The sequence below is a fragment of the Macaca nemestrina genome, chromosome 4 (assembly GCF_043159975.1).
Source record: "Macaca nemestrina isolate mMacNem1 chromosome 4, mMacNem.hap1, whole genome shotgun sequence".
Lineage (NCBI taxonomy): Eukaryota > Metazoa > Chordata > Mammalia > Primates > Cercopithecidae > Macaca > Macaca nemestrina.
The window spans coordinates 115035884-115062161 of NC_092128.1; the positions used below are offsets into that span (position 1 = coordinate 115035884).

Genomic DNA, 26278 nt, shown 5'->3' on the forward strand with positions numbered 1-26278 from the left:
TGTTTACCTTTAATTTGTAAGGAGCAAGTTTTTGTTTGTGTTGTTTGTTTTTAAAGAATATGTTCTGCTGTTTCCTCTTGCTGACCTATCTCTTCTCAGTGGAACAGGCCAGAGATGAATGCAGGACACTCTGAGCCCTCTCTCGGTGTCCCTAATGTGTATCCTGAGCATATTTGGGCCAAGAGGAAGGTTCCAATAAATAATATAGAAGATATTTTATGTAACAATTCACACTATGTTTCAGAGCTTGGATTTCCTTCGGGTAGGTGTGGACACGGGGTATAGTTCCAACTTTACAACCCGGGCGCCTGCTTTGAGACAAATTCATGAGCAACCATGTAGGCCAGCAAGCACCTTTCTTCCCACAGGCAGCGTCCTTGTGAACTTTCCTCTTGGATCCTGACTCTGCTGCTAGTAGCCTGTGACCTTGGATGAAATGTAAGGGAATGGAAACTGAAGCTATCTGTAAAGTGAAAGAGCTGATGCCTGCCTTACAGGGAACCTCTGGGTTTATGCATGAGTCAGATGTGTGGAGTTACTCACCATGGAGGACCCAGGGCAGGCAGGCATTATTGAACTGCTCCATGTGCTCTTTTCAATCTTTGCAGGGCCCACCCACGTCTCCCTTGCTCAGACCTGGCTCCCCATGGCTTATGAAAGGGGGCTGAGTGCAGGAGGTGGTGGGTGGGACACTGGACATCCCTCTGTGGCTTTTCCTTACCCTTCCTAGTACCATGAGATTCTGGCTCTTCCCATCTCTGTTTCCGCCTGTGGGTCCTGCCACATGCAGTGCCGCCTCTTCCCTCCTTCCCATCCATGTCCTTTTACCCTGAGACGCACCCACCTGGAAGGAGCCCATCCTTTCACAGGTCTGCTGGATATTCTGCGCCTCTAAAGTACTCAGTGTTTCCTCTGCAATCTTTTCTCTGTTGTTTTCCCTCTGCTCAAGGGTGAATTGAGAGTAAGGAAAGTATTTTTCTAATTTCTTTGTATGTTCCGTAATATCGTAAGTACAGCAGGTACTCAGTAATTTCTGGACAGATTAGAAATGTTTTTCTTATTCTGCAATTAATCCTAATTCTAAATCCTTGTTGCCTTTTTTCTAATTGTTTTATATATATAATATGTAAATTTAAAGAACATGGTATATTTTATCATCTCAGCCCTTAAACTAGATTTTATTTTTTTTATTTATTTTTTTTTGAGACAGAGCCTCACTCTGTTGCCAGGCTGGAATACAGTGGTGCAATCTCAGTTCACTGCAGCCTCCGCCTACCGGGTTCAAGCAGTTTTCCTGCCTCAGCCTCCCAAGTAGCTGGGTCTACAGGCGTGCACCACCACACCCAACTAATTTTTGTATTTTTAGTAGAGATGTAGTTTCACCATGTTGGCCAGAATGGTCTCGATCTCCTGACCTCATGATCCACCCGCCTCGGCCTCCCAAAGTGCTGGGATTACAAGCGTGAGCCACTGAGTCTGGCCAAGATTTAAATTTTTAAGTGAAGATGGTAATATTTGCAACTGTACACTAACCTTCCTTGGGCTAGCACAGGCATCCTGTATTAGTCGGTGCAAGAGTGTGTGTGAGTTTCACACAGTCACGGCTCTGCTGTGCTCTCAGGCACATGAACTGGTGGCACTGAGCAGGTAGTATTCTTGTGAATGTATTTATAGGCCAGGGTCTTTCTCCTCAACAGTTAAGAGTTGAACAAGTTTTGTTTTTTTGTTTTTTGTTTTTTTCTAGTAGCTTTTTAAAAAAAATTATCCTTTCTCTAGAGCATCAGGATCTAGTAGCCTTGTCTTAAATGCTCATTTTTAAAATCTTTCTTTCTTTTCTTTTTTTTTTTTTTTTTTTTATACAGGCAGTTGTGAAAAACTTCAGGACAAAAATGTTTCATTTAAGGACTTGTGCTGCTAAGTTGAGGCCGTTGACGGCTTCCCAGACTGTTAAGACATTTTCACAAAACAGACCAGCAGCAGCTAGGACATTTCAACAGATTCGGTGCTATTCTGCACCTGTTGCTGCTGAGCCCTTTCTCAGTGGGACTAGTTCGAACTATGTGGAGGAGATGTACTGTGCTTGGCTGGAAAACCCCAAAAGTGTACATAAGGTAAGGCTCGCAGGGCCGTGGGTCTACCTCATGTTGGTGCGTTGGCCTGTTCCTGACTGGTCACCAGGTAAGTGTGTGCGTCCTGAGGAGTCAGCGGGCAGGCAGGCAACTGAAGCGCCGTACCAACCACCACATCTATATCGGACCCAGCATGGCCCCAGCAGAAGCCATGGTCCCTGGATTGGCGTCCAGCGGTAGACATTGCACTTAACTCTGCGAGGATGTGAAGAAGCATGTGTGTGACCCTCCAGAATCTCCGCAAGGGCTGCTTCAGGATGAAGCCTCTGAAGAAAGAAGAAAAAAAGAAAGAACGTGTGTGGAAAAGAGCAGGACCTTAGGAAGCTCCTCCATTCTGTCTGGAGAGGATACTTTCATATGTAACATGCCTTAGTCACCTCATGTAATTTCTGTATGAATGGCCTTTTAGATCATTATGTTCCTATTTTTTTCCTGTTTGTTTCTAACTTCTCTGTATTACATATAAGGGCATTTTCTAAACTTTTCACCACATGATTGCTGATGTAAGTCATGTCTTGTTTTTTTTGTTTGTTTTGTTTTTGTTTTTGTTTGTTTTGTTTTGTTTGAGACAGAGTCCCACTGTTGTCCAGGCTGGAGTGCAGTGGATCTCAGCTTGCTGCAACCTCCGCCTCCTGGGTTCAAGAGATTCTTGTGCCTCAGCCTCCCGAGTAGCTGGGACTACAGGCACACGTCACCGCGCCTGACTAGTTTTTGTATTTTTAGTAGAGATGGGATTTTACTCTCTTGGCCAGGCTGGTCTCGAACCCCTGGCCTTAAGTGGTCCACCCATCTTGGCCTCCCAAAGTACTGGGATTACAGGCATAATCCACCATGCCTGGCCAAGTCATGCCTTGTGACAGAATTCCTTTATTCTATTTTGAGCCAGTGAATATTTATAGGTTTTGCTAACCATTCCTTGATTTTCAGGGAAAGCAGCCAGCCTCCTGAAGGAATTGGGAAAGCAGCATAGTATAGTAATAAGAGGGTGGGTCCCAGCGTTTCTGAGCTCCTGTGCCTCATCTGTAAGAGGTTGGGAGAATGAAAGGAGGTAGCATGAGCAAGGCACTCAGCTTGGAGGCCGTGCCTAGCCAACATTGCTTATCTTCACTGTGAATTTGGCTTTTTTTCCTACTCTTGAATCTTGGGGGCTTATCGCCAAAAGGTAGTCTGCTTCCACTGGGCTCCTGTTAACAAGCTTTCCCTTTAAGTATTAGTGACACTTAGGAATTGTTTTTTTTAAATTTAGCTAGGTGTGATGGCACATGCCTGCAGTTCCAGCTACTCCACAGGCTGAGGCGGGAGGATCGCTGAAGCCCAGAAATTCGAGGTTACGGTGTGCTATGATGGTGCCACTGTACTCCATCCTGGGCAACAGAGGGAGAGCCTGTCTCTAAAATTTAAAAAAAAAAAAAAAAAAAAAAGGTGCAGGGGGGGCGTATATTCCTGTGACTGCTGGGCCACCAGGTCCCATTTTTTCAGGAATGCCGCTTTGTCTCAGCCTTATTGCCCAGCAGTGGTGGGACTCTAACCCAATCCTTCCCCGTTTCCATGGCAACCTAGGAGCAGCATTGCTTCCTGGGCAAGGTGAGACCTGGTTTTCTGTAAGAAATCTGTAGTTTATTTCCCTAGTCTGTAAACAAATTACCCAAAAGAAGTGCTGTGTGAAACTGGCCCCTGCTTTTAATGTCATGGATGTTACTGAAGACTGTGGTTGCAGATTGTGGCAGATTTCACACACACACACACACGACTACAGCTGTAGATTATATCTAGAATAAAACTGAGCCCTGAGGTTTCAGAATCAAGGACTGTTATGTGCACAGGCCTATTCTTTTACCTTCCTTTTCTCAAACATAACCTTTTCTTGGAACCAACCAAGTTGTTTTCAGTGATGTTAGGATTTGGAGTCAGTAGCTCCTAAATGACAGTGCCTAGTGTCTGAAAGGTGAAGAGCACCTGGCTGAGACTGCATGTCCTTGTGAAGGTTTGGTCCTCAATGATTCGTGGGTAAGAGGTGCACTCTGTGAGCGGTGTGGCCACAGTGCTGTGGACACTGGGCCTGCTGCCATCATAGCTGCTCCTGCTGGAAGCCTTTGAAGATGGTTTTTGTAGGGGCATGCTGGCTTTATGTCTTTATGCCTGTTTCTGTTGCCAGGAATCTCCAGGGGGCACCGTGTGGTACTCACATGCATGCTCTACTCCTCCCTGCTTGTAGAGGGGAGGGGACAGGATGGTTAAATCAGTGGGCGTGCCCTCCAGCAATCCCGGTTGTCATCTGGCAGGGACTTCACTCCTCTGCCATCCCAGACGACAAGGTGGGTCCTCTTTAAGTTGAATTAGGCCCAGTATGTGGTGTGTGCATGTTTTTCTTTCTTTTTCTTTTCCTTTTTTTTTTTTTTTTTGATACGGAGTCTCACTCTGTCACTCAGGCTGGAGGGCAGTGGTGCGATCTCGGCTCACTGCAACCTCTGCCTCCCAGGCTCAAGTGATTCTCCTGCCTTTAGCCTCCTGAGTAGCTGAGATTACAGGCCTGTGCCACCACGCCTGGCTAATTTTTGTATTTTTAATAGAGACGGGATTTCACCATGTTAGTCAGGCTGGTCTTGAACTGCTGACCTCATGATCCACCTGCCTTGGCCTCCCAAAGTGCAGGCGTGAACCACAGAGCCTGGCTGTGTGCATGTTTTTCAAGGGAGATAATCCATAACTTCTGTCCAATTTTCAAAGCATCTGTCACCCATGAAAGGTTAGGATCCATAGCCTTAGAGCTATTTTACTTTATTTGTGCTCTTATTTTAGAACACATAGATTAAATAGAGATAATAATGTTTAAATAGAGATAATACAATTAGAAGTGCTGTAGGATTTAGATAGATCATCTATCTCATCTTCTGCTTAAACATCAGAAATGTCCTGAGGTCAGATTCCGTACTTATTTTCGGAGAGCTTAACGGGGCCTGCAAGGACTAAACTCATATACAGCAAAAAAGGAACAAACTCAACATCTTCCCCTCCTGCCCTTTGGCACACTTTCCCATTGTTATTTTTATTTTTATTTATTTTATTTATTTATTTGTTTTTTTTGAGACGGAGTCTCACTCAGCCCAGCCTGCACTCACGCCCAGACTGGAGTACAGTGAGGTGATCTCTGCTCACTGCAACCTCCACCTCCTGTTTCAAGTGATTCTCGTGCCTCAGTCTCCCGAGTAGCCGAGATTACAGATACATGCCACCACACCGGGCTAATTTTTGTATTTTAGTAGAGACGGGGTTTCACCATGTTGGCCAGGCTGGTCTCAAACTCCTGACCTCAATCAGTCTGCCCACCTCCGCCTCCCAAAGTACTGGGATTATAGGTGCGAGCCACTGCACCCAGCCCCATTGTTACTTTTACATCTGTGTTACAGTGTTTCTAAGCATACATAGCAGTAGAGAGAAGAGTAGATGATAAACCTTGTGAGGAGACTGGTCACGCAGCTTCAACAGCTGTCCACCTTTTGCAGGTATTTTAAAAATCTGTTCCTTACCCCAGTGACTTTTTTATTTGTTGGTTTGTTTGGGGTTTGAGGAGTAGACACTGGAGTATTTTAAGGCAAATTCCAGACCTGTGTCATTTCTGGCATATATGCATCAGTGTAACTAACTGATAAGTAAATGTTTTCATAACCACGCCCAACAAACTTTAACAGGCTAATCCTCTAATATAATTTTTTCTCAGTCTATGTTTAAATATTTACTCTTCTCTTAAAGCTGTCCTTTTACATTTGTTTTGTTTTGTTTTTTAATTTTTATTTTACTTATTTTTTTACATTTGGTTTTATACTTTATAATTGGTTGTTGTAGTCCTTATTTTTAATTTAATTTATTTTTTAATTTAAAACTTTTTAACATAAGTAGGAGTCATGCCTGTAATCCTTACACTTTGGGAGGCTCCAGCCTGGGCAACATGGCGAGACCTTGTCTCTATTAAAAATAAAATAGAAAATGTTTTAAAAAATAAAAAAATGTAAATAGAGACGGAGTCTCTCTATGTTAACCAGACTGGTCTTGAACTCCTGGGCTCAAGCAATCCTCCCACCTTGGCCTCCCAAAGTTCTGGGATTACAGACGTGAGCCACCACACCCAGCCTCTTAAAAAAAACTTTTACTCTTAAAATGCTTAACTGTTATGAAAATTATATTTGTGGTAAAATATTTTGGCAAATCAGAGCTGCAAGTACCTTTTTTACCCTAAACCCACTCCCCAGAGCAGTATCTGGTTAACTAGCTGACCTGGGTCTGTCTCTGTGGTGGGACCATCTGCCATCTCCTTTTTGTTCCTACCTTTGGTTCTATCCTAGACTTTTGTCTCTGTTATAGTCTGGCATTTGTGTTCCTCACTGATCCCTCTTAAGAAGCTTCAGCAGTGGGCTGGGCTGTCAGCATATGAAGCCTTCCTCATTAGGGTCTCAGCACGTTTGAGGTCACATCAAATGGTGACATCTTACCTTTATTTGTGTCTTTAAGACACAGTCAGAGCTAAGTTATCCTTGTTAATAATGTTTAAGACAAACAGGTAATTAAGAACTGCTAAGCCCCCATGAGTCTGGGTGTTGGTCTCATTTTGTTTTGTAGGGACAGGTGCCCACTTATAGCTGTAGCATAATGTTAAGTTCCTTGTAATGCATCTGCCAGGTTCTGGCCCTGCTGAGGAAGAGCCAGGATTAGGTCCTGAGGGAGTGGAAGGAGCTGGGGCCTGTTCTTCTCCCAACAGTGCCTACAGCGGCTGCCTTGAGGGTGCCATCATTGGCCCTGCTTTTCTTCTAGGCCCTCTTAGCCATTTGGCTTTCCCACAGCTTGCTTTGTACCTCCGGGCTCTTCCTCTGCTCTATGCCTTCCTCTGCCCTGCCCATCTCCCTAAAGCCTGCCTCCCTGTTCTTGTTAACTGATGCCCATTTCTTTTTTCTTTTGTTTTTTTTTTTTTTTTTTTTGAGACGAGTCTCGCTCAGTCTGGAGTACAGTGGCGCAATCTCGGCTCACTGCAACCTCCGCTTCCTGGGTTCAAGCAATTCTGGTACCTCAGTCTCTCAGCTAGCTGGAATTACAGACGTGCGCCATCACGCCTGGCTAATTTTTGTGTTTTCAGTAAAGATGGGGTTTTACCATGTTGTCCAGGCTGGTCTTAAACTCCCGACCTCAGGTGATCCGCCCGCCTAGGCCTCCTGAGGTGCTGGGATTATGGGTGTGAGCCACCATGCCTGATGCCCATTTCTTGATGGTTTTTTCTTCTTGTACTTTTCACATGTCAGCTCCTAAAGTGTGTACATGTGGTCACTGCAGGAGGGAGGGGCTCTATGTGTTCAGATTACAGGTGCAGGCTGTTGGCCCGCTGCTAAGTCTGGCCTCGCTGCTCATCTGTCAACACCGTTCTGTTTCCTCCTTCCATGCTTATGAAACACAGTACTGGTATTTTCTATGAGTGAAACTAAGTGGAGGAAAAGCACAGATACACACGCTGTCCCATTATGGGGTGATATCGGCCTTTTCAACTCTGCAATGTTGAAACTGCCTTGGCCTCACTTTGAAAAATAGGACTGTGGTACCCACAGTTCTGTCCTGGCTTGGGGCTCCTCCCTTGGCAGGAGCCCTGCTCCAATTTACCCTCCTAGCTGCTGCATGTGCAGTGAAGGGGCTTCCCACAGTGGGTATGTGGAAGTATGACGTACTCATAAGGAGAGCTGATGTGTTCACGTGACAAGGAACAGCTGTGTTGAAAAATCTGCAGAACACTTTGGTGCCACTCAAGTTATTTATTTCTGGGAGTAATTCACAAGGCATTTTAGGCAATGCCAGTTGGGCGGTTGGAATACATTTTGAGTATTTTAATCTTTTATGTAATTGATTTATGAATGACTTATCAGAAATACATGTAGTCAAGGCCGGGCGCGGTGGCTCAAGCCTGTAATCCCAGCACTTTGGGAGGCCGAGACGGGCGGATCACGAGGTCAGGAGATCGAGACCATCCTGGCTAACGCGGTGAAACCCCGCCTCTACTAAAAAATACAAAAAACTAGCTGGGCGATGTGGCGGGCGCCTGTAGTCCCAGCTGTACGGGAGGCTGAGGCAGGAGAATGGCGAAAACCTGGGAGGCGGAGCTTGCAGTGAGCTGAGATCTGACCACTGCACTCCAGCCCGGGCGACAGAGCAAGACTCCGTCTCAAAAAAAAAAAAAGAAATACATGTAGTCATTCCTCGGTGTCTGTAGGGGATTGGTTCCAGGGCACACTGAGGATACCAAAATCCAAGGATGCTCATGTCCCTTCTATAAAATGAAATATAAACTATGCACGTTCTCCCGTATACTTTAAATCATCTCTAGATTACTTGTAATACCTAATACAAGGTAAATGCTATGCAAATAGTTGTTATACTTCATTGTTGTGGCAGCAGTCCCCAACTCTTGGCACTAGGGACCAGTTTCGTGGAAGGCAGTTTTTCCATGGACTGAGGGATCAGGGGAGGATGGCTTCACAGTGAAACTGTTCCACCTCACATCATCAGGCATTAGTTAGATTCTCGTAAGGAGTGAACCTAGATCCCTTGCATGCGCAGCTCACAATCCTGTTGGCTCTCCTGTGAGAATCTAATGCCCCCACTGATGTGACAGGAGGCGGAGCTCAGGTGGTAATGCTCCCTTGCCGCTCACTTCCTGCTGTGCAGCCCAGTTCCAAACAGGCCACTGACTAGTACTGGTCCATGGCCCGGGGGCTGGGGATCCGTGGTTTAGAGAATAATAACAGGAGAAAAAAAGTATACATGTTCAGTACAGACGGTTTTTTTCCAACTGTTTTCAATCCACGTTTGGTTGAATCCATGGATGCAGAACCCATAGATATGGAGGGCTGACTGTATACATAAACTGCATGGTCTACATAAATGGGGTTTCAGCGACAAGCTTTGAAGTTACCCCTTGATGATTTTTTGTTTTTGAAGATTCAGGAGGTACATGTGTAGGTTTGTAACATGGGTAGGTTAAGTAATGGTGGGAATTGGGCTTCTAGTATACCCGTCACCCAGATAATGAACGTTGTACCCAATAAGCAATTTTTCAACCCTCATTATTCTCCCACCCTCCCCCCGCCACTGGCTAATCTTTAACTTCACATGTTAAGAGCAATCTCAGCACTTGTGGCTTTTTATGTTAAATCAGCTAAACTGACTGCGCCTTCTCCAACTTTAGCACAGTATTTCACTCTTAAGCAGTTTGCATTTATGGTTTATTTAGGGTGATAAAATTATAACCTCTTTGAAACAACAGGAAGCATGAAGCAGCACACTCTCTTGTGTGGTAGTTTGCAGCTCATGACAGCTGTGTTCGAAGACTGTGCTGAGTGGCGGCTGCAAGAGGAAAAGCAGTCTTGCCCTGTCATCCTAGCAGGATGATTAAATAAGTTTGAACAACAGTTAAAATTCTACCTCTCTCTTCTCTCTCTGTCCCCCCCGCCACCCCCTTCTCTCTTTCCTTTGTCTCTCCTTTCTCACTCTCCCCGCCGGCCCTTAAAAATGAAAAAAACAAAAAACAGTTAAAATTCTAATAGAACCTACTGAGCTTCTGAAGGGAAGTACATTATGCTGTGCTGTGAAGGAGCCCAACAGGGGCTCACAGTCACTCAGCAGGGTGATGGACGCAGACTTCAGGGCCAGGAGCCAGATGCAGCAAGAAAAGAGCAAAAGTTTGGGTTATGAAGTAAATGGAGAGGTTCCAAGATCAAACCAAGAGGTGTTTGTTGATTTTGTTATGTGCTGTGGGAGCGTGGACCCCTCAGCAGGTAGAAGGAGAGCAAGTTTGAGGATGTGGTGCAGGAGGAGTTGGGATCCCCAAGAGCAGGAGGGACTGAGGCCAGGACAGCAGGCATACGAGGTCACTGAGGCTGGTGGGAGGAGAGAGACTACTCCACATGAGGATCACTGCATCTTTTGGAGCTTTTCTTTTTGAGATAGGGTCTCCTTTACCCATACTGGAGTGCAGTGGCACCATGATAGCAGCCTCAAACTTCTGGGCTCAAGTGATCCACTCCCCCACCACTCCTCCACGCCTCAGCTTCCTGAATAGCTGGGACTACAGGTGCACACCACCATGCCTGACTAATATTTTAACTTTTTTGTAGAGACAGGGTCTTGTTTTTTTGCCCAGGCTGATCTCAAACTCCTGGCTTCAAGCTGTCCTCCTGCCTCGGCCTCCCAAAGTGCTGGGATTAAAAGCGTGAGCCACTGTGCCTGGTGGATGTTTGTTTGTTTTTTTGAGAGAGACTCTCTCTGTTTCGCCCAGGCTAGAGTGCAATGGCATGATCTCGGCTCACTGCAACCTCCACCTCCCAGGTTCAAGTGATTATCCTGCCTCAGCCTCCCGAGTAGCTGGGACCACAGGAGTGTGCCACCACGCCCGGCTAATTTTTTGTATTTTTAGTAGAGATGGGGTTTTGCCATGTTAGCCAGGATGGTCTCAATCTCCTGACCTCATGATCTGCCTGGTGGATGTTTTTAATGATTATCCTTTTGTACTGTACTTAAAGCAAAAAAAAAATTTTTTTTTTTAATTTAATGTCAGAAATTAAAGGAAAAGGGAGAGAGATCAAAAATACCCTAATGGGGCCAGGCACAGTGGCTCACGCCTGTAATCCCAGCATTTTGGAAGCCCAAGGCAGGCAGATCACGAGGTCAGGAGATCGGGACCATCCTGGCTAAGATGGTGAAACCCCGTCTCTACTAAAAATACAAAAAATAGCCGGGCGTGGTGACGCATGCCTATAGTCCCAGCTACTTGGGAGGCTGAGGCAGGAGAATGGCGTGAACCCGGGAGGCATAGCTTGTAGTGAGCAAAGATTGAGCATTCCAGCCTGGGTGACAGAGCGAGACTCCGTGTCAAAAAAAAAAAAAAAACCTTAATGGGAAAGTAGACTCCAAGAGTGAAAAGGAGCAAATTGTTCCAGTGAGTTCCATTCTGTAGCACAGGTGTCCACAGGTGCTTGCCTTTGAGGAAATGAAAGAGCCATACTTTGTAAGTCAGAGGCAGCTCAGCTTCCCCGCACAGTCTGAAGCTGGGTGGCAGTGAGAAATTACTAAAAGGTTAGTGCCAGTTTTTCAGATGAAGTCATGTTATTAAAAAAAAATCTGTTTAGTCTCTGGGTTACTGTTCTCTGGCTCCCCTCCCCATCCAAGACTCCCTTGGAGGGAGGTTTGAGGGCTTTGGGATTCTCATATCGCTTCACGTCCATGAATGGATCGTGAGGTGAGGAGATAGCTTTTAGAACCCTCTCTTTGAGTGGTCACTCACGTGGTATTCGGTCTGAAACCCTGTAGCAGGTGCTTTGCATAGCTGAACGGGGGTTCCCCCAAATAGGGTTGCATAATTATTGAGGACAGATGAGGCAGGCCTCAACCAGATGACCACAGGTGACCCCAGACTGTGGGTCTTCCCCACCTCCCTTGAGAGTTGCAATTCTGAGAGTTGATAACATGTGCCGTTGTGTGCAGATCTGGGTAGTTTTAAGTGTTCCCATTTCCTGAGGGATGTCAGAAAGACTGTGAGAAAGTGATCACAGTATCTTGGATATCATCTTTTCATGCAGTGAAAAGTCTGGTTTCCATGAATGTTTGTATAACAAACCATCCCAAAACTTGGCACCAGTGTAGCATGTCTCATGACTTTGTGGGTTGGCTAGGTTTCCCCACTCCTCCCACTGCCAGCTCCCGTGGAGCTGAGGCTCACACCAGGCTAGAAGTTATGAAGGCCTCTGATGTGTCTGGCATTTTGTGCTGGCTGTTCACTGGGCCCTGCCATCCTCCAGTAGACCAGAACAATTCCTGCACAAAAAGTCCCAGAGTAGCTCCAGACAGGGAAAGGAAAGGCTGTGGGGCCTTTGAGGCCTAGGTCCAGACCATACACTGCTACTGCCCACCCCATTACCTTGGTTAGAGCAAGTCACAGACAGCCCTTAGGGACATCCGTCTGGGGAGAGGAGAAGGTGTGGCCACTGGACAGCCCTCCACAGCCCTTTTCATAATGACCCTGATAGAGCAGCCACCTTTAATCTAGTGCAGAGTCCCAGCAAATATCATTCTGATATCAGTAGATTCCATACGGCAGAGCTGTAGGAGCTGTTCTTTGCTAATCTTGGAAGTTTATTGATGTTTTATTTACATACCTGTACAGAGAGAAGATAAGAGAGATTGTTTAGAAATATTCTGTCACCTTTAATGACTAAGCATTGCTATAATGGAGCATGTGGTTTCCTTAATTGAAGAATACCTAAATAGAAGCCCATTCTTAACTGGCTTCAGTATCAACAGTCTGTAGTGGCAGGTCAGCAGGCCTGGATGGCAGTACCTTACCTTGTTTTTGCTTCATAGGCAGAATGGTGGTAGGTGGTACTCTGGCCTAGGCAAGGTCTGAGCAAGGCCTGCATTGATGGAAAGTGCAGAGTCCAGCTCTACCATCTGCACATTTTCTTTGGAGACTTGTGCTTAGCCCAACAGCAGAAATCATTTGCTGAGGGCTCGGAGGTGGGCATTCCATCCGCAGGTCTCCCCAATAGGGAGTACCCTGTTTGGACGTTCAGGGCAGTCACACATACGGGTTTTAAATCTTATTCAGGAAAGGCTCTGGCCCACACATTGAGGGCCATTTCCTGGGCAGCATTGGAAGGAGTGGCAGAGGTCATGCAGGCCTGCCCTGTCTTGTGTGCAGGAAAGGAATGAGTTGTTGGTCTATACACTGAGGCCGGGATGGGAGGCCTGCCCCTTACAGCAGTGCCAGGTGAACTCCAGGCAGGCTGGTCACATGGTGCCCAGCAGCTGACTTTTTATCAGTTTGGCTGGTTTAGAAATACGCCCGTGTTCCTTGGTTACGTGGTGCCCTGTAGTTCATATTTATAGCAATTAAAAAGCATAGTTAGTGTCAGAACTTAATAAGTGAGGTGGTGTGGATAGCGCTGGGCCTCATCAACTTATCAGCTAAGTGATGGCCTTTGAGCCTGAGTGTGGCTCCATGCAGCAAGGAGACCAGAGCCTGCCCCACCCGCGCCCCGCATTATTTAGACAAGGTGGCAGTAACGTGGTGACCAAGGTTAGCTGTGTGTGGGCAGGACTTGTTCTGTGGCTGAGGTGGAGTGTGGAGTAGGGAGGGCAGCTGTAGGAGTGGCATCTGTAGGGGCTATGGATAGATGACAGGAAGTGGTCTCATCAGTCCAGAGCCACCCATAGTCATAGAGCTTGGGCTAAGTTGTAACACTCTCCTCATGTTCCTCATCAGCTTCTCGAACAAATGCAAGTATATATGCAAGGACTTTATAAAATTTTTTTTTTTTTTTTTGAGACAGAGTCTCAGTGGAGTGCAGTGGCGCGATCTCAGCCCACTGCAACCTCCGACTCCCTGATTCAAGCTATTCTCCTGCCTCAGCCTCCCGAGTAACTGGGATTACAGGCACGCGCCACCACGTCCAGCTAATTTTTGTATTTCTAGTAGAGATGGGGTTTCACCATGTTGGCCAGGATGGTCTCAATCTCCTGACCTCGTGATCCTCCTGCCTCGGCCTCCCAGAGTGCTGGGATTACAGGCATGAGCCACCACACCCGGCCAGACTTTATAAATTTTAAAAAGCTGTGCAAATGCAGGGCCATCGTCTTAAATAGCCTGTGTTTGAGACTTATGGACAAGAAAACAGGCCAGAGAACTGAAGCAACTTCCCAAATCCTCATGCAGCCCATGGGAGGCAGACCTAGGGCCTGGGGACCCAGGAGGTGGCCACAGTCAGTCCTGCTGGTCTATGAGTGGGCACTGGGGCTGTAGAGCACTGTCCTGCATGACGATGGGTGTCAACTACTGCTGGGGGAAGGGATGTCAGATGGTATATTTGCCACCCTCAGAAGTAGGAAGCCCTACCTATTGGAAACCTCACAACCGAGGATTTGCCGGGAGCTTGGCCCTCGAGACTCCCAACTGCTGACTCAGGAAGGGCAGAGTCTGCTGCGTGTAGCTGCTGATGTGTGGGAACAGACAAGTGCTCCTTGGTTAGCAGAGTGGCACCTGCTGAGGTCAGCACCTCTGCGCAGTGAGGGGCACCCTTGGACGCAGACACTCCCAGGGTGGAACCTTGTACTTGTCAGGCTGTTCCCCCAGAAAGGAGGCTGAATACCATTGGAATTTAATTTGGTAAAGGTTGGGTGAGCAGCTGCCACATGCAGAGAGCATTGAGGTGTTTCCAGCCTTTCAAGAGCTTCCTTTGAAGAAAGAGCACTGGTCACTGTGAGGAAAGTACATTGTGGTTGAATAGAATTCTGAGTTTGTGGGAGCTTGGGTAGCGGTGACTTTTGACTTGGAAAACTGAGCTTCATTTATTACAGCTAAGTGCCTTTAGTTACCTAAAATTAAATAGGAGGTCTGGTTTCATTTCATCTAGAATGTAAAAATTATTTACTGCTGAAATCTATCATGTTTAAGTCATCTCAGCAACAAGTTGATGATCAAACCCGCTCATGGGAAGTTGGTGGTGGGTGGGGTCGGGGGGCACACAAGCTCCCTGCCTGCAAACCACCCCTCCCTCCAATGCCATTTGGTGGCAAAGGTCAGCCACTACGCTGGTCAGGTGCTTCCTCCTCTTGAGGGTGGTTAGTGGTTTTCTCCTTAATCTCTCGTGTTCTTTTTCACTCACCTGCAGCCTGGTTCCAGCTCACCTGCCCAGCCTGGTTTCTTTTTTTTTTTCTTTCTTTTTTTTTTTTTTTTTTTTTTTTTGAGACAGAGTCTCGCTGTGTCTCCCAGTCTGGAGTGCAGTGGCGCGATCTTGGCTCGCTGCAAGCTCCGCCTCCCGGGTTCACGCCATTCTCCTGCCTCAGCCTCCCGAGTAGCTGGGACTACAGGCGCCGCCACCACGCCTGTCTAATTTTTTGTATTTTTAGTAGAGACAGAGTTTCACCGTGTTAGCCAGCATGGTCTCGATCTCCTGACCTCGTGATCCGCCTGCCTCGGCCTCCCAAAGTGCTGGGATTACAGGCGTAAGCCACCACGCCCAGCCCAGCCTGGTTTCTTAACCATCTGTATACCCTGCATGTGGCAGTACCGTGAGTCTCAGCACGTGGTGGACAGGCACTGGCCAGGTGCTCCCGCTGTCTGTTCTCTTTGGCCAAATGTCTTCTCTCTCCTTCTCAGTCTCCTCAGGCCTTACCCTGCCTTTAGGGCTCAGACCATGGACCCCTCCTCAGAGCAGCCTTGCTTTCCTCTCCCACCCCGCTTGTCTTACTCTTCGTTTCTCAGCACTTGGATCCATTCTTTGAATTTACACATTTACTGGTTTTTCTTATTCTTGTTGAGAGTAAGAATCTCATTTTAGTCATCTTCCTGTTCACAAATCTTATAGTATGCCACATATAGTTAATAGATATTTGTTGAATTGAATGAGAATTATTGGATTTTTAGAAATAATGGCATTCATGGGGCCAGCATGGTGCCTCACGCCTGTATCCCAGCTACCGGGGAGGCTAAGGCAAGAGAATCACTTGAAACTGGAATGGGGGTTGGGGGGTGGTTGCAGTGAGGCGAGATCACACCACTGCACTCCAGCCTGGGCGATAGAGCCAGACTGTGTCTCAAAAAAAAAAAAAAAAAGGTATTCATTTTTTGACATGGTACATCCCCACACATCTGACACTCTTAGGAAAATGTTTATGTGTGGTAAGAACTTCATCAGAATCCCATAGCCCCTTGTAGGGCTCAGAAGTTGGCCTTCTGGAAGTGAGTACTTTCCTTCACCGTTCCCCTGGCCCAGGACCCTCACTCCTTCTGGCTCACCTTTTCTGGCAGCTTCCTGCCCCTTGAATGTCATTTACAGCCTTGCCCACTTACCTTAACATTTTAACATTTTTTCCCTTATCAGTGACATTGTCATTGAATGGCCAGAGAATTAACTGTCTGTGACTGTATATTTGAGGCAAGGCAAGAGGACAGATATTTTCCTTACGTTATTAGTTGTGCAACAGAAGCCAATTAAGAGATTGGAGAGGTGAATAACCCTAGTGATGGGTTGCAACTTGGGTGTGGAGCTGGGCACACCCGCGTACGTCACTGTGACTCAGAAGTCCATGTCACTGCCCTGAGCCAAGTACTAAAGTAAGACCCAAATACCACACTTACTTCATAAAGAAGCCAAAGTCTGACTGCCTCCATTTCTCATGAGTGAAAAACTATTTCTGTTATAGGAAACTTTTGTCTTCAGTGTTTTTGATGGTAGCAGGCTATTAGATTGTGTATTCTTAAGTCTGATTTTCCCCATTACTGTGCTTTCTCCTTTTCACTTCTGCTTTGTCACTTGGAATGTTTCTAGAAGTAGAAGTCACTGCCCCTGCCCACATCAGACTGCAGTTCCGGGACATCCAGGCAACAGCAAGGGATAATTAGGAATAAATTTGGCTGGAAGAAAGGGAGAATGCAGCTTAGGCAACTTAAACCAACAGGCTTATTTTTCTCACTTAGTTAAGAGAGCTGAGGTTGCCTGACTCAGCTCAGGTTCTCAGTGAGCCATCAGCCACCAGGTGCCACCTTCCAGTGAGTGGGCTTCTATCCCTTCCAGGTGTCTCTTCATGCTCCATGGGAATTAGATGGGACATGCTTTGGCTCTCACTTCCAGAAGCTTTCTCTTCGTTTCAAAGGGGCTTCCCTTTGCGCTGGCTGGTCAGTGACTCAGCCTAGTCTCGATTTATGCCCCAGGATGGGGACAGACAGCAGGGGAGAGATCTCAGGTTGAGATGAGTATACAGTAAGGGCTGGGAGTATCAGAAGGGGAAACCCTCTCCCAGATAGTGACAAAGCTAAGCGACCATGTGAAGGGAGAGGACAAACATCCCATGGAAAGAAGGGTAGCTGCCAGGCCTGGGGGAAGGAAGGAGCATGGTGCCGGGGCATGGGAGCAGGTGGACAGGGAGGGCTCTGCAGGTCCCCTGGAACCTAAAGCCAGGGGTCATGGAAGTCAGATCCAGATTCAGGTGTTCAGAGGATGAGGCAGGGGTGGGTGGTTTGCGCTGGAGAAGAGGTATCTCCTTGGGGAGTGGAAGATGTTGGAGAGATGCAGGGTTGCAGGACAACAGGGAGGTGGAAAGAGAGTGGGGGATGGACTGTGGCATCTGGCCCCCTGCCAGGAAGGAAGTGGCCCCACTGGTGACTCATACAGGGAGGGGTGGGGCCATTGGGTGGCTGGGAGCTCTGGTACTTGGGCAGGTCTGGCTTCCTGCTGCCACATCTGTTGGGAGGTGAAGCCCGTAGGCCAAAAAATGACCTTCATTTTCAAAGCCTTTTTGAATAAATAAACTTTTTTGAGGTTTAACTTACATTAAAATTCACTTGTTTTAAGTGTTTAGTGCAGTAGGTTTTGCCAAATGTATGCAATCACTACACTCGATACAAAACATTCTATCACTCAAATTCAAAAACCTTTCAGTATACCTCCAGGTCTTGGTGCAAAGAGGGCTTGCTGTTGTTGGGTGTGCAGGCTCACCCAGTCCTGGAGACAGAATGGGCTCTTTGTCTGAAGGTGGGGCAGGGTGCTCCCCCAGTGGTGTGGGAACTGAGCCGACCAGAGAGTGAATGGGATGCATGGTGTAAGATGAATAAGGGAAAGGCTGCAGAAGTTGCATTCCCAGCATTTTCCTTCCCGGGGATTCCCAGCAGCTCAGCAGTACCGGTATGAACCAGTTTTTTTCTGCCCGCCTCCAGCATGCGCTGAATTTCCGTCTGTGCAGTTGTCCTCAGCCAATTGAAAATCACCTGGAGTTTTATTCCAAGCACAAAAGAAGGTCAGAGAGAGGAGGCCCGATGATCATGATCGCCCTCTTTCCAGGGCCTAGGCTGGAAGGAGTCCTGCAGCCTTTGTGCTCTCAGGACCAGAGAGCTGACTTTGTGGAAATTCCTTTCATTTTATTGTTGAGCCCAGAAGCTCCCAGCTCTCTTTGACAAGGTTAAGCTAGGATAAGAGGCACTATTACTAGAGTGACCAGAGTTCTTTATATAAGTGTTGCTCTGCTATTGCTCAGTTAACCTTATTAATACCCTGCGTGGTGACTGCTGTGTATAAATTCTGCCAGTGGGAATATGATTGACATTCCAGTTGTTCCAAGTAAGTTAGAAAAGCCCACAGAGAGCCTCAGTAAAAGTTAGCTATACCTATCACTGCTGCTATTATTTTTTTTTAATTTTTTACTGTTTTAATTGTTATTCAAAGCTAATTTTATTGAAAAGAAGTAAACTTGTGATTTTGCTGTGACTTTTGGCTCTGGATTCAAAAGTGGATATTGTCCCCTAGGATAAAGGAGGCTGTTTATACAGCTGGAGAGACTCTTGATCCAAGGTCTTGCTCTTGGGTGACTTGGGTGACTTTGCCCTGTGTTTCTGGAAACTTAATGGGTTTTATGAAGTAGAAGAAAGACAGTATGTTTTAAGGGTTTAATAAAGTTTGGGTTGTGCTGCTCTCTTGTACTTACTGGGGTTGAGGATCATGCCCTATCTGTGAACCTTGTTGTGGCCCCAGGGAACTAAGTAAGTGTCCACAGCTAGACTTGGGGTGCGGGTCACATGGTGTGAGGATAGACATTCTAACACTGGAGCAAGTTTGGGTTAAAGAAAACTTTGGACTATGTTTTTTGTAGGGTTTTTTTTTTTTTGGATGGAGTCTCACTCTGTCACCAAGCTGGAGTGCAGTGGCGTGATCTCAGCTCATTGCAACATCCGACTCCCTGGTTCAAGTGATTGTCCTGCCTCAGCCTCCCGGGTAGGTGGGATTACAGGCACGCATCACCATGCCCAGCTAATTTTTGTATTTTTAGTAGAGACAGGGTTTCATCATTTTGGCCAGGATTGTCTCGATCTCCTAACCTCGTGATCCATCCGCCTCGGCCTCCCAAAGTGCTGGGATTACAAGCGTGAGCCACCCCACCTGGTCTTTTTCTCTTCTTTTTCTTTTTTCTTTTTTTTGGAAACAGGGTCTCGCACTGTTGCCCAGGCTGGAATACCATGGCGCAATCTCAGCTCACTGCAACCTCTGCCTCCCGGGTTCAAGTGATTCTCATGCCCCAGCCTCCCAAGTAGCTGGGACTGCTGGCCTGTGCCACCACACCCAGCTAATTTTTGTATTTTTAATAGAGACGGAGTTTCACCATGTTGGCCAGGCTGGTCTCAAACTCCTGACCTCAGGTGACCCGCCCACCTTGGCCTCCCAAAGTGCTGGAATTACAGGATTACCCTGCGCCCGGCCTGATTAGGTTTTACATGACAGTGGCAGCTTGCTGTTGGTTCTCGCTATGCAGGAGTGGGATACAGCCAGACTGAACTCCTGCCCAGTTACCTGCTGTATTCGAGGGGCTTCTCCTTTTAGGTCAGATCCTCAGTTATTGGAGGCCTGGGTAGAGGCCAAGAAGTGCAGTCATTGGTCATCCCTGTTTTCACAATGAGGATAGATGTCCAATGCGTGTGGTCCCCAGTCATCTCTGCTTCTAGAATGTAGGGAGCTGTCTGCCCTGCTGGAAAAGGTCCGTGAAGTCAGAAGTACCTGAGGGTGTCCAGTGTGTTTGTGCACAGCCACCTTTTAGATCCCTGTGTCCTTGACAGAACCAGTCATGGACTGAGTGGGAGGCAGCCTTTACTTTGCCTAGGGTGTTGATGCTGAGACATCCTCTGTTTTATGTCGTAAGAGTAAGTCAGTTTTTTTCTCTGGTGGAAATACTGCCTTTTCTCATGTTGGAGAACACTAAGTTTTTGTGAGAACCAATTTAATGGAGGAAGATTGAGAGAATCTCTTTGGAGATTCCAAACTCTGGGTTACTTTAGCAAACATTTTGATAGCATCTGTTGAAAAAGAAAGTTTAGGCCCAGCATGGTGGCTCATGCCTATAAACCTAGCACTTTGGGAGGCTAAGACGAGCAGATCACTTGAGCTCAGGAGTTCAAGAACAGCCTGGGCAACATGGTGAAACCTCATCTCCACAAAAAATATTTAATAAAAAAATTAACCGTGAGTGGTGGTGCATGCCCGTGGTCCCAGCTACTCAGGAGGCGAAGCAGGAGAATCACTTGAGTCCTGGAGGTGGGGGTTACAGTGAGCCGAGATCATGCCACTCCAGCCTGAGCAGCAGAGCCAGACCCTGTCTCAAAAAATAAAAAAGAAAGAAAAGGAAAGTTTGCAGCCTTTTTTCATGTTCCTGATTGTTGGGTTACATTTGTATAAGATGCTTCTATAATAGGTTTTGTGGGAGGTGCCAGAAGAGAACCCCACATCTCACTTCTACATCAGCCAATACAACAGAAATTCACCAGAAAGGTAAAAACAGTAAAACCTCAAATAGTTTGATTTGTAAAAACATTTTAAAGACTGGGTGCAGTGGCTCACGCATGTAATCCCAGCACTTTGGGAGGCCGAGGCGGGTGGATCACGAGGTCAGGAGTTCGAGACCAGCCTGGCCAACACAGTGAAACCCCGTCTCTACTAAAATACAAAAATTAGCTGGGCATAGTGGCGGACGCCTGTAATCCCAGCTACTCGGGAGGCTGAGGCAGAAGAATCGCTTGAACCTGGGAGGCAGAGGTTTCAGTGAGCTGAGATTATACCACTGCACTCCAGCCTGGGCAACAGAGCTGGACTCTGTCTCAAAAAAAAAAAAAAAAAAAAAAAAATTAAATGTAATTCACGTAACATAAATGTCATTATTTGGCCTGATCCTGGTGACTCACAACTGGATTCCCATCACTTTGAGAGACTGAATCAGGAGGATTACTTGAGGCTGGGAGTTTGAGACCAGCCTGGGCAACAGAGCAAGAACCTGTTTCTTTAAAAAAAAAAAAAAAAAAAAAAAAAAAGTCATTTTTACATGTACCATTCCGTGGAGTATTGTTTTGTTTTTAACAGATGGGATCTTGCTGTATTGACCAGGCCAGCCTTGAATTCCTAGGCTTAAGTGATCCTCCTGATTTTGCTTCCCAAGTGCCTGGGACTACAGGCGCATGCCACTGCACCCAGCTACAGTGGTTTTTAGTATATTCACAATACTGTGCAGTTACATCTCTGGTGGTGGTTTTCTTTAAATTATTTTTTCTGAATGCCAAAAAAAAATGCTTATTATAGAATGTTTTAAAGATTCTACAAGAAAGAAAAAGGAAAGGAAAAAAAAAAGTATTTCACAAAACTTCCTTCAAAAACATATTTCACTGAGAGACCAGACTCCCCTTCATGAGGCAGATGGTCCAGGCCTGCGCGTTATCATTGTGTGTTTTCTAGTTTGTGTCTAGCAGCAGTATATAGCAGTGCTCTTGGTATTAGGACCATCTGAGTGATGTACGTCTATGCCCTAGCCAGCATTATAAAAGAACCTGTCTGAAAAAACCAGAAGACCTTAAGGACCAGCATACTGGATTCTGTAGCCATCTCTACCTTCTTATCTCTAGACCCAGACAGACCCATTTGATATCCACCCATATCCCAGACAAGGAGCACATCTGGGTGGCATCTTGTTAGAAGGAGAATGCAAAGATCTCATAAAGTTTTGCCTTTGCCTCTCCAAGTTTTTCAAGACAGTCTTATCAGAGTTTATTGATGGAAGAATTTTAGAGGCTAGAAAATGTATTGCAGGAAAGAAAAACAATGTTTTTATTTTTTTAAAACTGGTGTTTTGCCAGGCGCGGTGGCTCACGCCTGTAATCCCAACACTTTGGGAGGCCAGGGCGAGTGGATCACTTGAGGTCGAGAGTTTGAGACCAGCCTGGTCAACAAAACCCCGTCTCTACTAAAAATACAAAAATTAGCCAAGCCTGGTGGCATGCACCTGTTATCCCAGCTACTCAGGAGGCTGAGGCAGGAGAATCACTTGAACCCGGGAGGTGGAGGTTGCAGTGAGCTGAGATCATGCCACCACACTCCAGCCTGGGCAACAGAGCGAGACTTCATCTCAAAAAAAAATTAAAATAAAATAAAATAAATAAGCTGGTGTTTAATCGTGCTTTTCTTTTCTTTTTGCAATGAACTTTTGTGAAGTCTTAGTATGTCTGATCTCTTAAATATTTTAAAAACTTGCATCTTTGTATGAGGTGAATAAACTATTACAGTTCACAGTATCTCTGCAGATTGTAAATCAAATAATTCAGACGTGAACTAGCCAAAAATAGTAGGAATATAAGTGAATTATAGTTTTTCTAAGGAAATTCAAACTGATACTAACACCTGACTTTTGTGAAGTACTTGTGAAGTATTAGACTGCATGCTAATGCCTTTAACTAGGGTAGTCTTTACAGCATACCTATGAAGAATGTATATCTTTCTCTCCTCATAGATGAGAAAACAACACAGAAAGGTAACTCACTAAGAGCTTACCTCTTGAATTTGAATTTTTGTCACCAACACAGAGATCAGATTTGAATTTCCATCTCTGACCCCACACCTTGAGCTCTGAGCTCCTGAGTGCCCCCTGAAGTAGCAATGAGATTATTTCTCTGTGCGGTCAATGCTGCCTCTTACAAAGGATCAGGTTCTGCTTTGTATCCAGGGAAGTGAAAGGACATGAGCAAGGTGACCCTGGGCTCTTCACAGGCTGTGCTGAGCCCCTAGGGTCTTGAGGGAGGCGCTTGATGGGGTGTGAGCATCTGGCACCCCACAGAAGAACCGGTAGGGTTTGCAAACCTATAGACAGAAGGTCAAGAGATCACCTCCCAAGGGCTGGGGCCTGGGGAGAAGGCTGAGACAGTAAGTGTCTCTGTTGACCTACTTCCTGAGTCTGTCCCCAGGCCCAGTGTATGGGAGCCGAGGAGAGCTGTCTGGCATTGGGCCTTTGGGGTATGTGTGTTAATGGAAGGCGGCCACAGGGCATCTGTGTTACAGCTATGGGGGTCAGAAAGTGCATCCCGAAGACCAAAGGAGTGGAAAGCAGGGGGCCTGAATGCTGAGAGAAACCCACCATTTGGGAACAGACAGAGACCCCACTGTCCAGAACAGGAGGAAGCGGGCTCAGCCAGCCTGTGGTAGACTTGCCTTGCCTGCAGAGAGCAGTTGTCTGTGGCCACAGATGCATCCTGGACTTAGGGGAGCAGTGAGGTAACCCTGTACCTTCTTTGTCTTTAGTCATGGGACATTTTTTTTCGCAACACGAATGCTGGAGCCCCACCGGGCACTGCCTACCAGAGTCCCCTTCCCCTGAGCCGAGGTTCCCTGGCTGCTGTGGCCCATGCACAGTCCCTGGTGGAAGCACAGCCCAACGTGGACAAGCTCGTGGAGGACCACCTGGCGGTGCAGTCGCTCATCAGGGCATATCAGGTAAGGTGGGCGCTGACTCTCCACACGGGAAAGGGTGCAGTGTTCCTTAGGTCATGCCTCATGGGCCCTATTGACCTTTCTGAGTGTATGTTGTCGTTTTACTTATACCTCCTCAAATACTAGGTGCTTTCTCCCTGCTTTGGGAGGCTAAAAAATAAATACACGAGAGAAAAGGAACCAGGCTAGCCCTATTTGAGCAAATCTTCTGGCACCACTAATGCCTGCCCCATAAAGGGCTCCTTATTTCTTTTCCTTACTTGGCAAGAAATATTTGTGGGCAGGGAAACCAAGTCAGTACCCGGGCATCAAGGAGAAGTGCTGCCCATCCACCCGTGAGCCGTGGCTGGGAGGGGTGATGCTGTTGGGTAGTTGATGCCCCCTTCCCAGTTGCTAACAACTGAATACTATAAGAGAAGAAAATCTATAGAGTTTGAGGATATGGAAGCAGGGAGAGGCAGTTGAGGGTACAGCTGAGCCTACAGAGAGTGATGAGGGGCAGGGGAACTCTCCAAAAGCATTGCAGTTAGTGGCGAGTCTCATTAGGCAAGTGTTGAGCAAGACAAGGCTTTTCCTCCCTGTCCTTTCCCAGAGCACAATGACAAAGTTTTTCTAGGATGTCCACCTGATACATGGGGAGAGCCCAGAGTTCAGATCTTAAGACTTCATCTGTGATAGTTCTAAGGAGGACAGGTGGAGACAAGTGAGCCTGGTGCTTCCCTTCTGGAAGCTCCCATGGGCGTCCAGGACCCTGCCACCTGTTCTTATGTAACTGCTTTGGTGGCAACAAGGGGACTCATGTGCCTGGGCTGTCTTTTCTCTCTCATGCTTTGGTTTCTGGTGGCGTGGGCCATTTCCTGTGCCAGCAGGGCAGCAGTGCAGGTGTTGTAATAGGGCAACATGGGGGAGGTCCTGGGTCTCTGGCCCTTCATGCCGTGGCCTGGCAAGTAAGGCTGTCTTCCCTGGGGCAAGTGTATTCTGCCTTAGAATGGAGATGCATGGAGTTTTGTAAATGCCATAATGCTTTAAAGTGCTGTCCACGTGGATATTTGCATAAGGAGGAGGCCCAGTGGTGTTTCTTTATCACTGCCTGCACACAGTTGGCCTCAGTAACAACTTCAGCCTGATCTTGCAGTGACTTACCAGCAGCTGTTCCCTTCTCAAATTGCTAGCAAGAAATAGTGAAAGAATCTTAAATTGGAAGGGATTTTCTTTCTCCTTTTGGTTTTTAAATAGTTCAAATCAGATGCTTTAAGTCTGTGGTGTAGCAGGGTTTTTTTGTTCTGACTACTATGTGCTGACCTACTCGGCAGCAGCCGGACCGGAACCCTCACTCCTCACGGGGATATATAGTAAAGGCAAACCTTCTCTTAGTAAGATGACCTCTTAACTGCACTCCTTCCCAATAAAGGCCAACACTTAAACCTTCATTTTCCTCCTTAGGAAAATTTTTCTTTAAATTTGATTTATTTATTTTAAATTGAGATAGGGTCTCACTGCATTGCCCAGGTTGGCCTCAAACTCCTAGGCTTAAGAGATCCTCCTACCTCAGCCTCCCAAGTAGCTGGAACTACAGGCATGTGCCACTGTACCCAGCACCTTAGGGAAATGTTTATATTCTGAGCTGAGGCAGGCTTCACATTGGAGTAAGAATTGTTCAGCACATCTCATTTCTGTTTATCCATGGAAACTGTATATGATCCCAAGAAAGGATTGTTTCAGACTCCTAAGTTTGTCATAACCTGAGTTTATCTCTTTTTTATAAGAGTACGTTTGTACACAGTAGTGCTTTTAAAATAAGTTATTCCAAGACTTTTAAAAACTAATTTTGTCGTATGGGTTTATTGGTGCCGTGTTCCTCTTTGCAAAAGGTTTGCATAATGTATGACTCTTTTAACCCTCCCCACAGCTTGCTGGATCTGCTTAATGACTTACTTGTGTTATTGCTTCCAGGTCAGGGGTCACCACATTGCAAAACTTGATCCTCTCGGAATTAGTTGTGTAAATTTTGATGATGCTCCAGTAACTGTTTCTTCAAACGTGGGTGAGAATTAAGCTGTAAATGCTAATTTTAATGTAATTTTACTTTTTTTTTTTTTTTACCCCTTCCCTCTTTTTTTTCTTCTGTCCTTTTGTGTGTGTCCTTCCCTCTCATCGTTGCCCACTCATAGATACGAGGGCACCATGTAGCACAGCTGGACCCCCTGGGGATTTTGGATGCTGATCTGGACTCCTCCGTGCCCGCTGACATTATCTCATCCACAGACAAACTTGGTGAGGGTCTGAGAGCAGTCAGCTGCGTTGCTTGAGCTCCTCTCGCTGTGCCACGACCTGTGGTAGCCAGGATGTCCAGGCAGGAGGGAAAGGCTCTTAAGTTTCCTTTCGTTCTGATCACTTAAAATTTATCAGTATTGCAGCCTTAGTGTGTTTTGGGCAAGTTATTTTTATCTTTTTCAGCCAGATTGTCTAAGTCTCAAAATTTGAAAATAAAATTTTGGACAGAAAGGTTTGTGGCACAGGGAAAAATCTTGTCCACCTGGGGCAGGTGGATCAGAAGCACTTCAGAGTATAGCTCTTTTGGCTTCAGGTTTTCAAATGTCAGTGCAGCACTGCCTTCAGTGAGGCATATCCATGAGTCCTTGCTCAGGAACTGCTGACACAGCCATCCTTTTCTGAAGCCCGGTGTGGCCTGCCCTTGACCAGAGGCTGTGTCCCTTAGGGGACGAATTCCAGAGCAACTTGTGCGGTTTGGGTCTCCTGATTTGTAATTGCCGGTGATCACACTGAGGAAACTTTGGAAGGCATTCCCACAGCGTCAGGAGGTCAGGGCCTTTGGGA

The 26278-nt window shown here is 46.5% G+C and overlaps 1 protein-coding gene across 6 annotated transcripts in view; it reads left to right on the forward strand.

The window, feature by feature from the left end:
- Window positions 1-26278, forward strand: part of LOC105494244 (oxoglutarate dehydrogenase) — a 467517-nt gene that overhangs the window by 385540 nt on the left and 55699 nt on the right. For 3 of the 6 annotated variants that reach the window (XM_071095119.1, XM_071095117.1, XM_071095121.1), the window contains exons 2-4: window positions 1863-2111; window positions 23252-23443; window positions 25612-25714. In XM_071095119.1, the coding sequence (XP_070951220.1) occupies window positions 1890-2111; window positions 23252-23443; window positions 25612-25714 (517 nt within the window). In that variant the 5' untranslated portion in view covers window positions 1863-1889. Of the gene's footprint in view, window positions 1-379; window positions 439-1862; window positions 2112-23251; window positions 23444-25393; window positions 25485-25611; window positions 25715-26278 lie in introns of those variants that run through there. The other 3 variants (XM_071095120.1, XM_071095122.1, XM_071095118.1) reach the window with 2 other exon arrangements.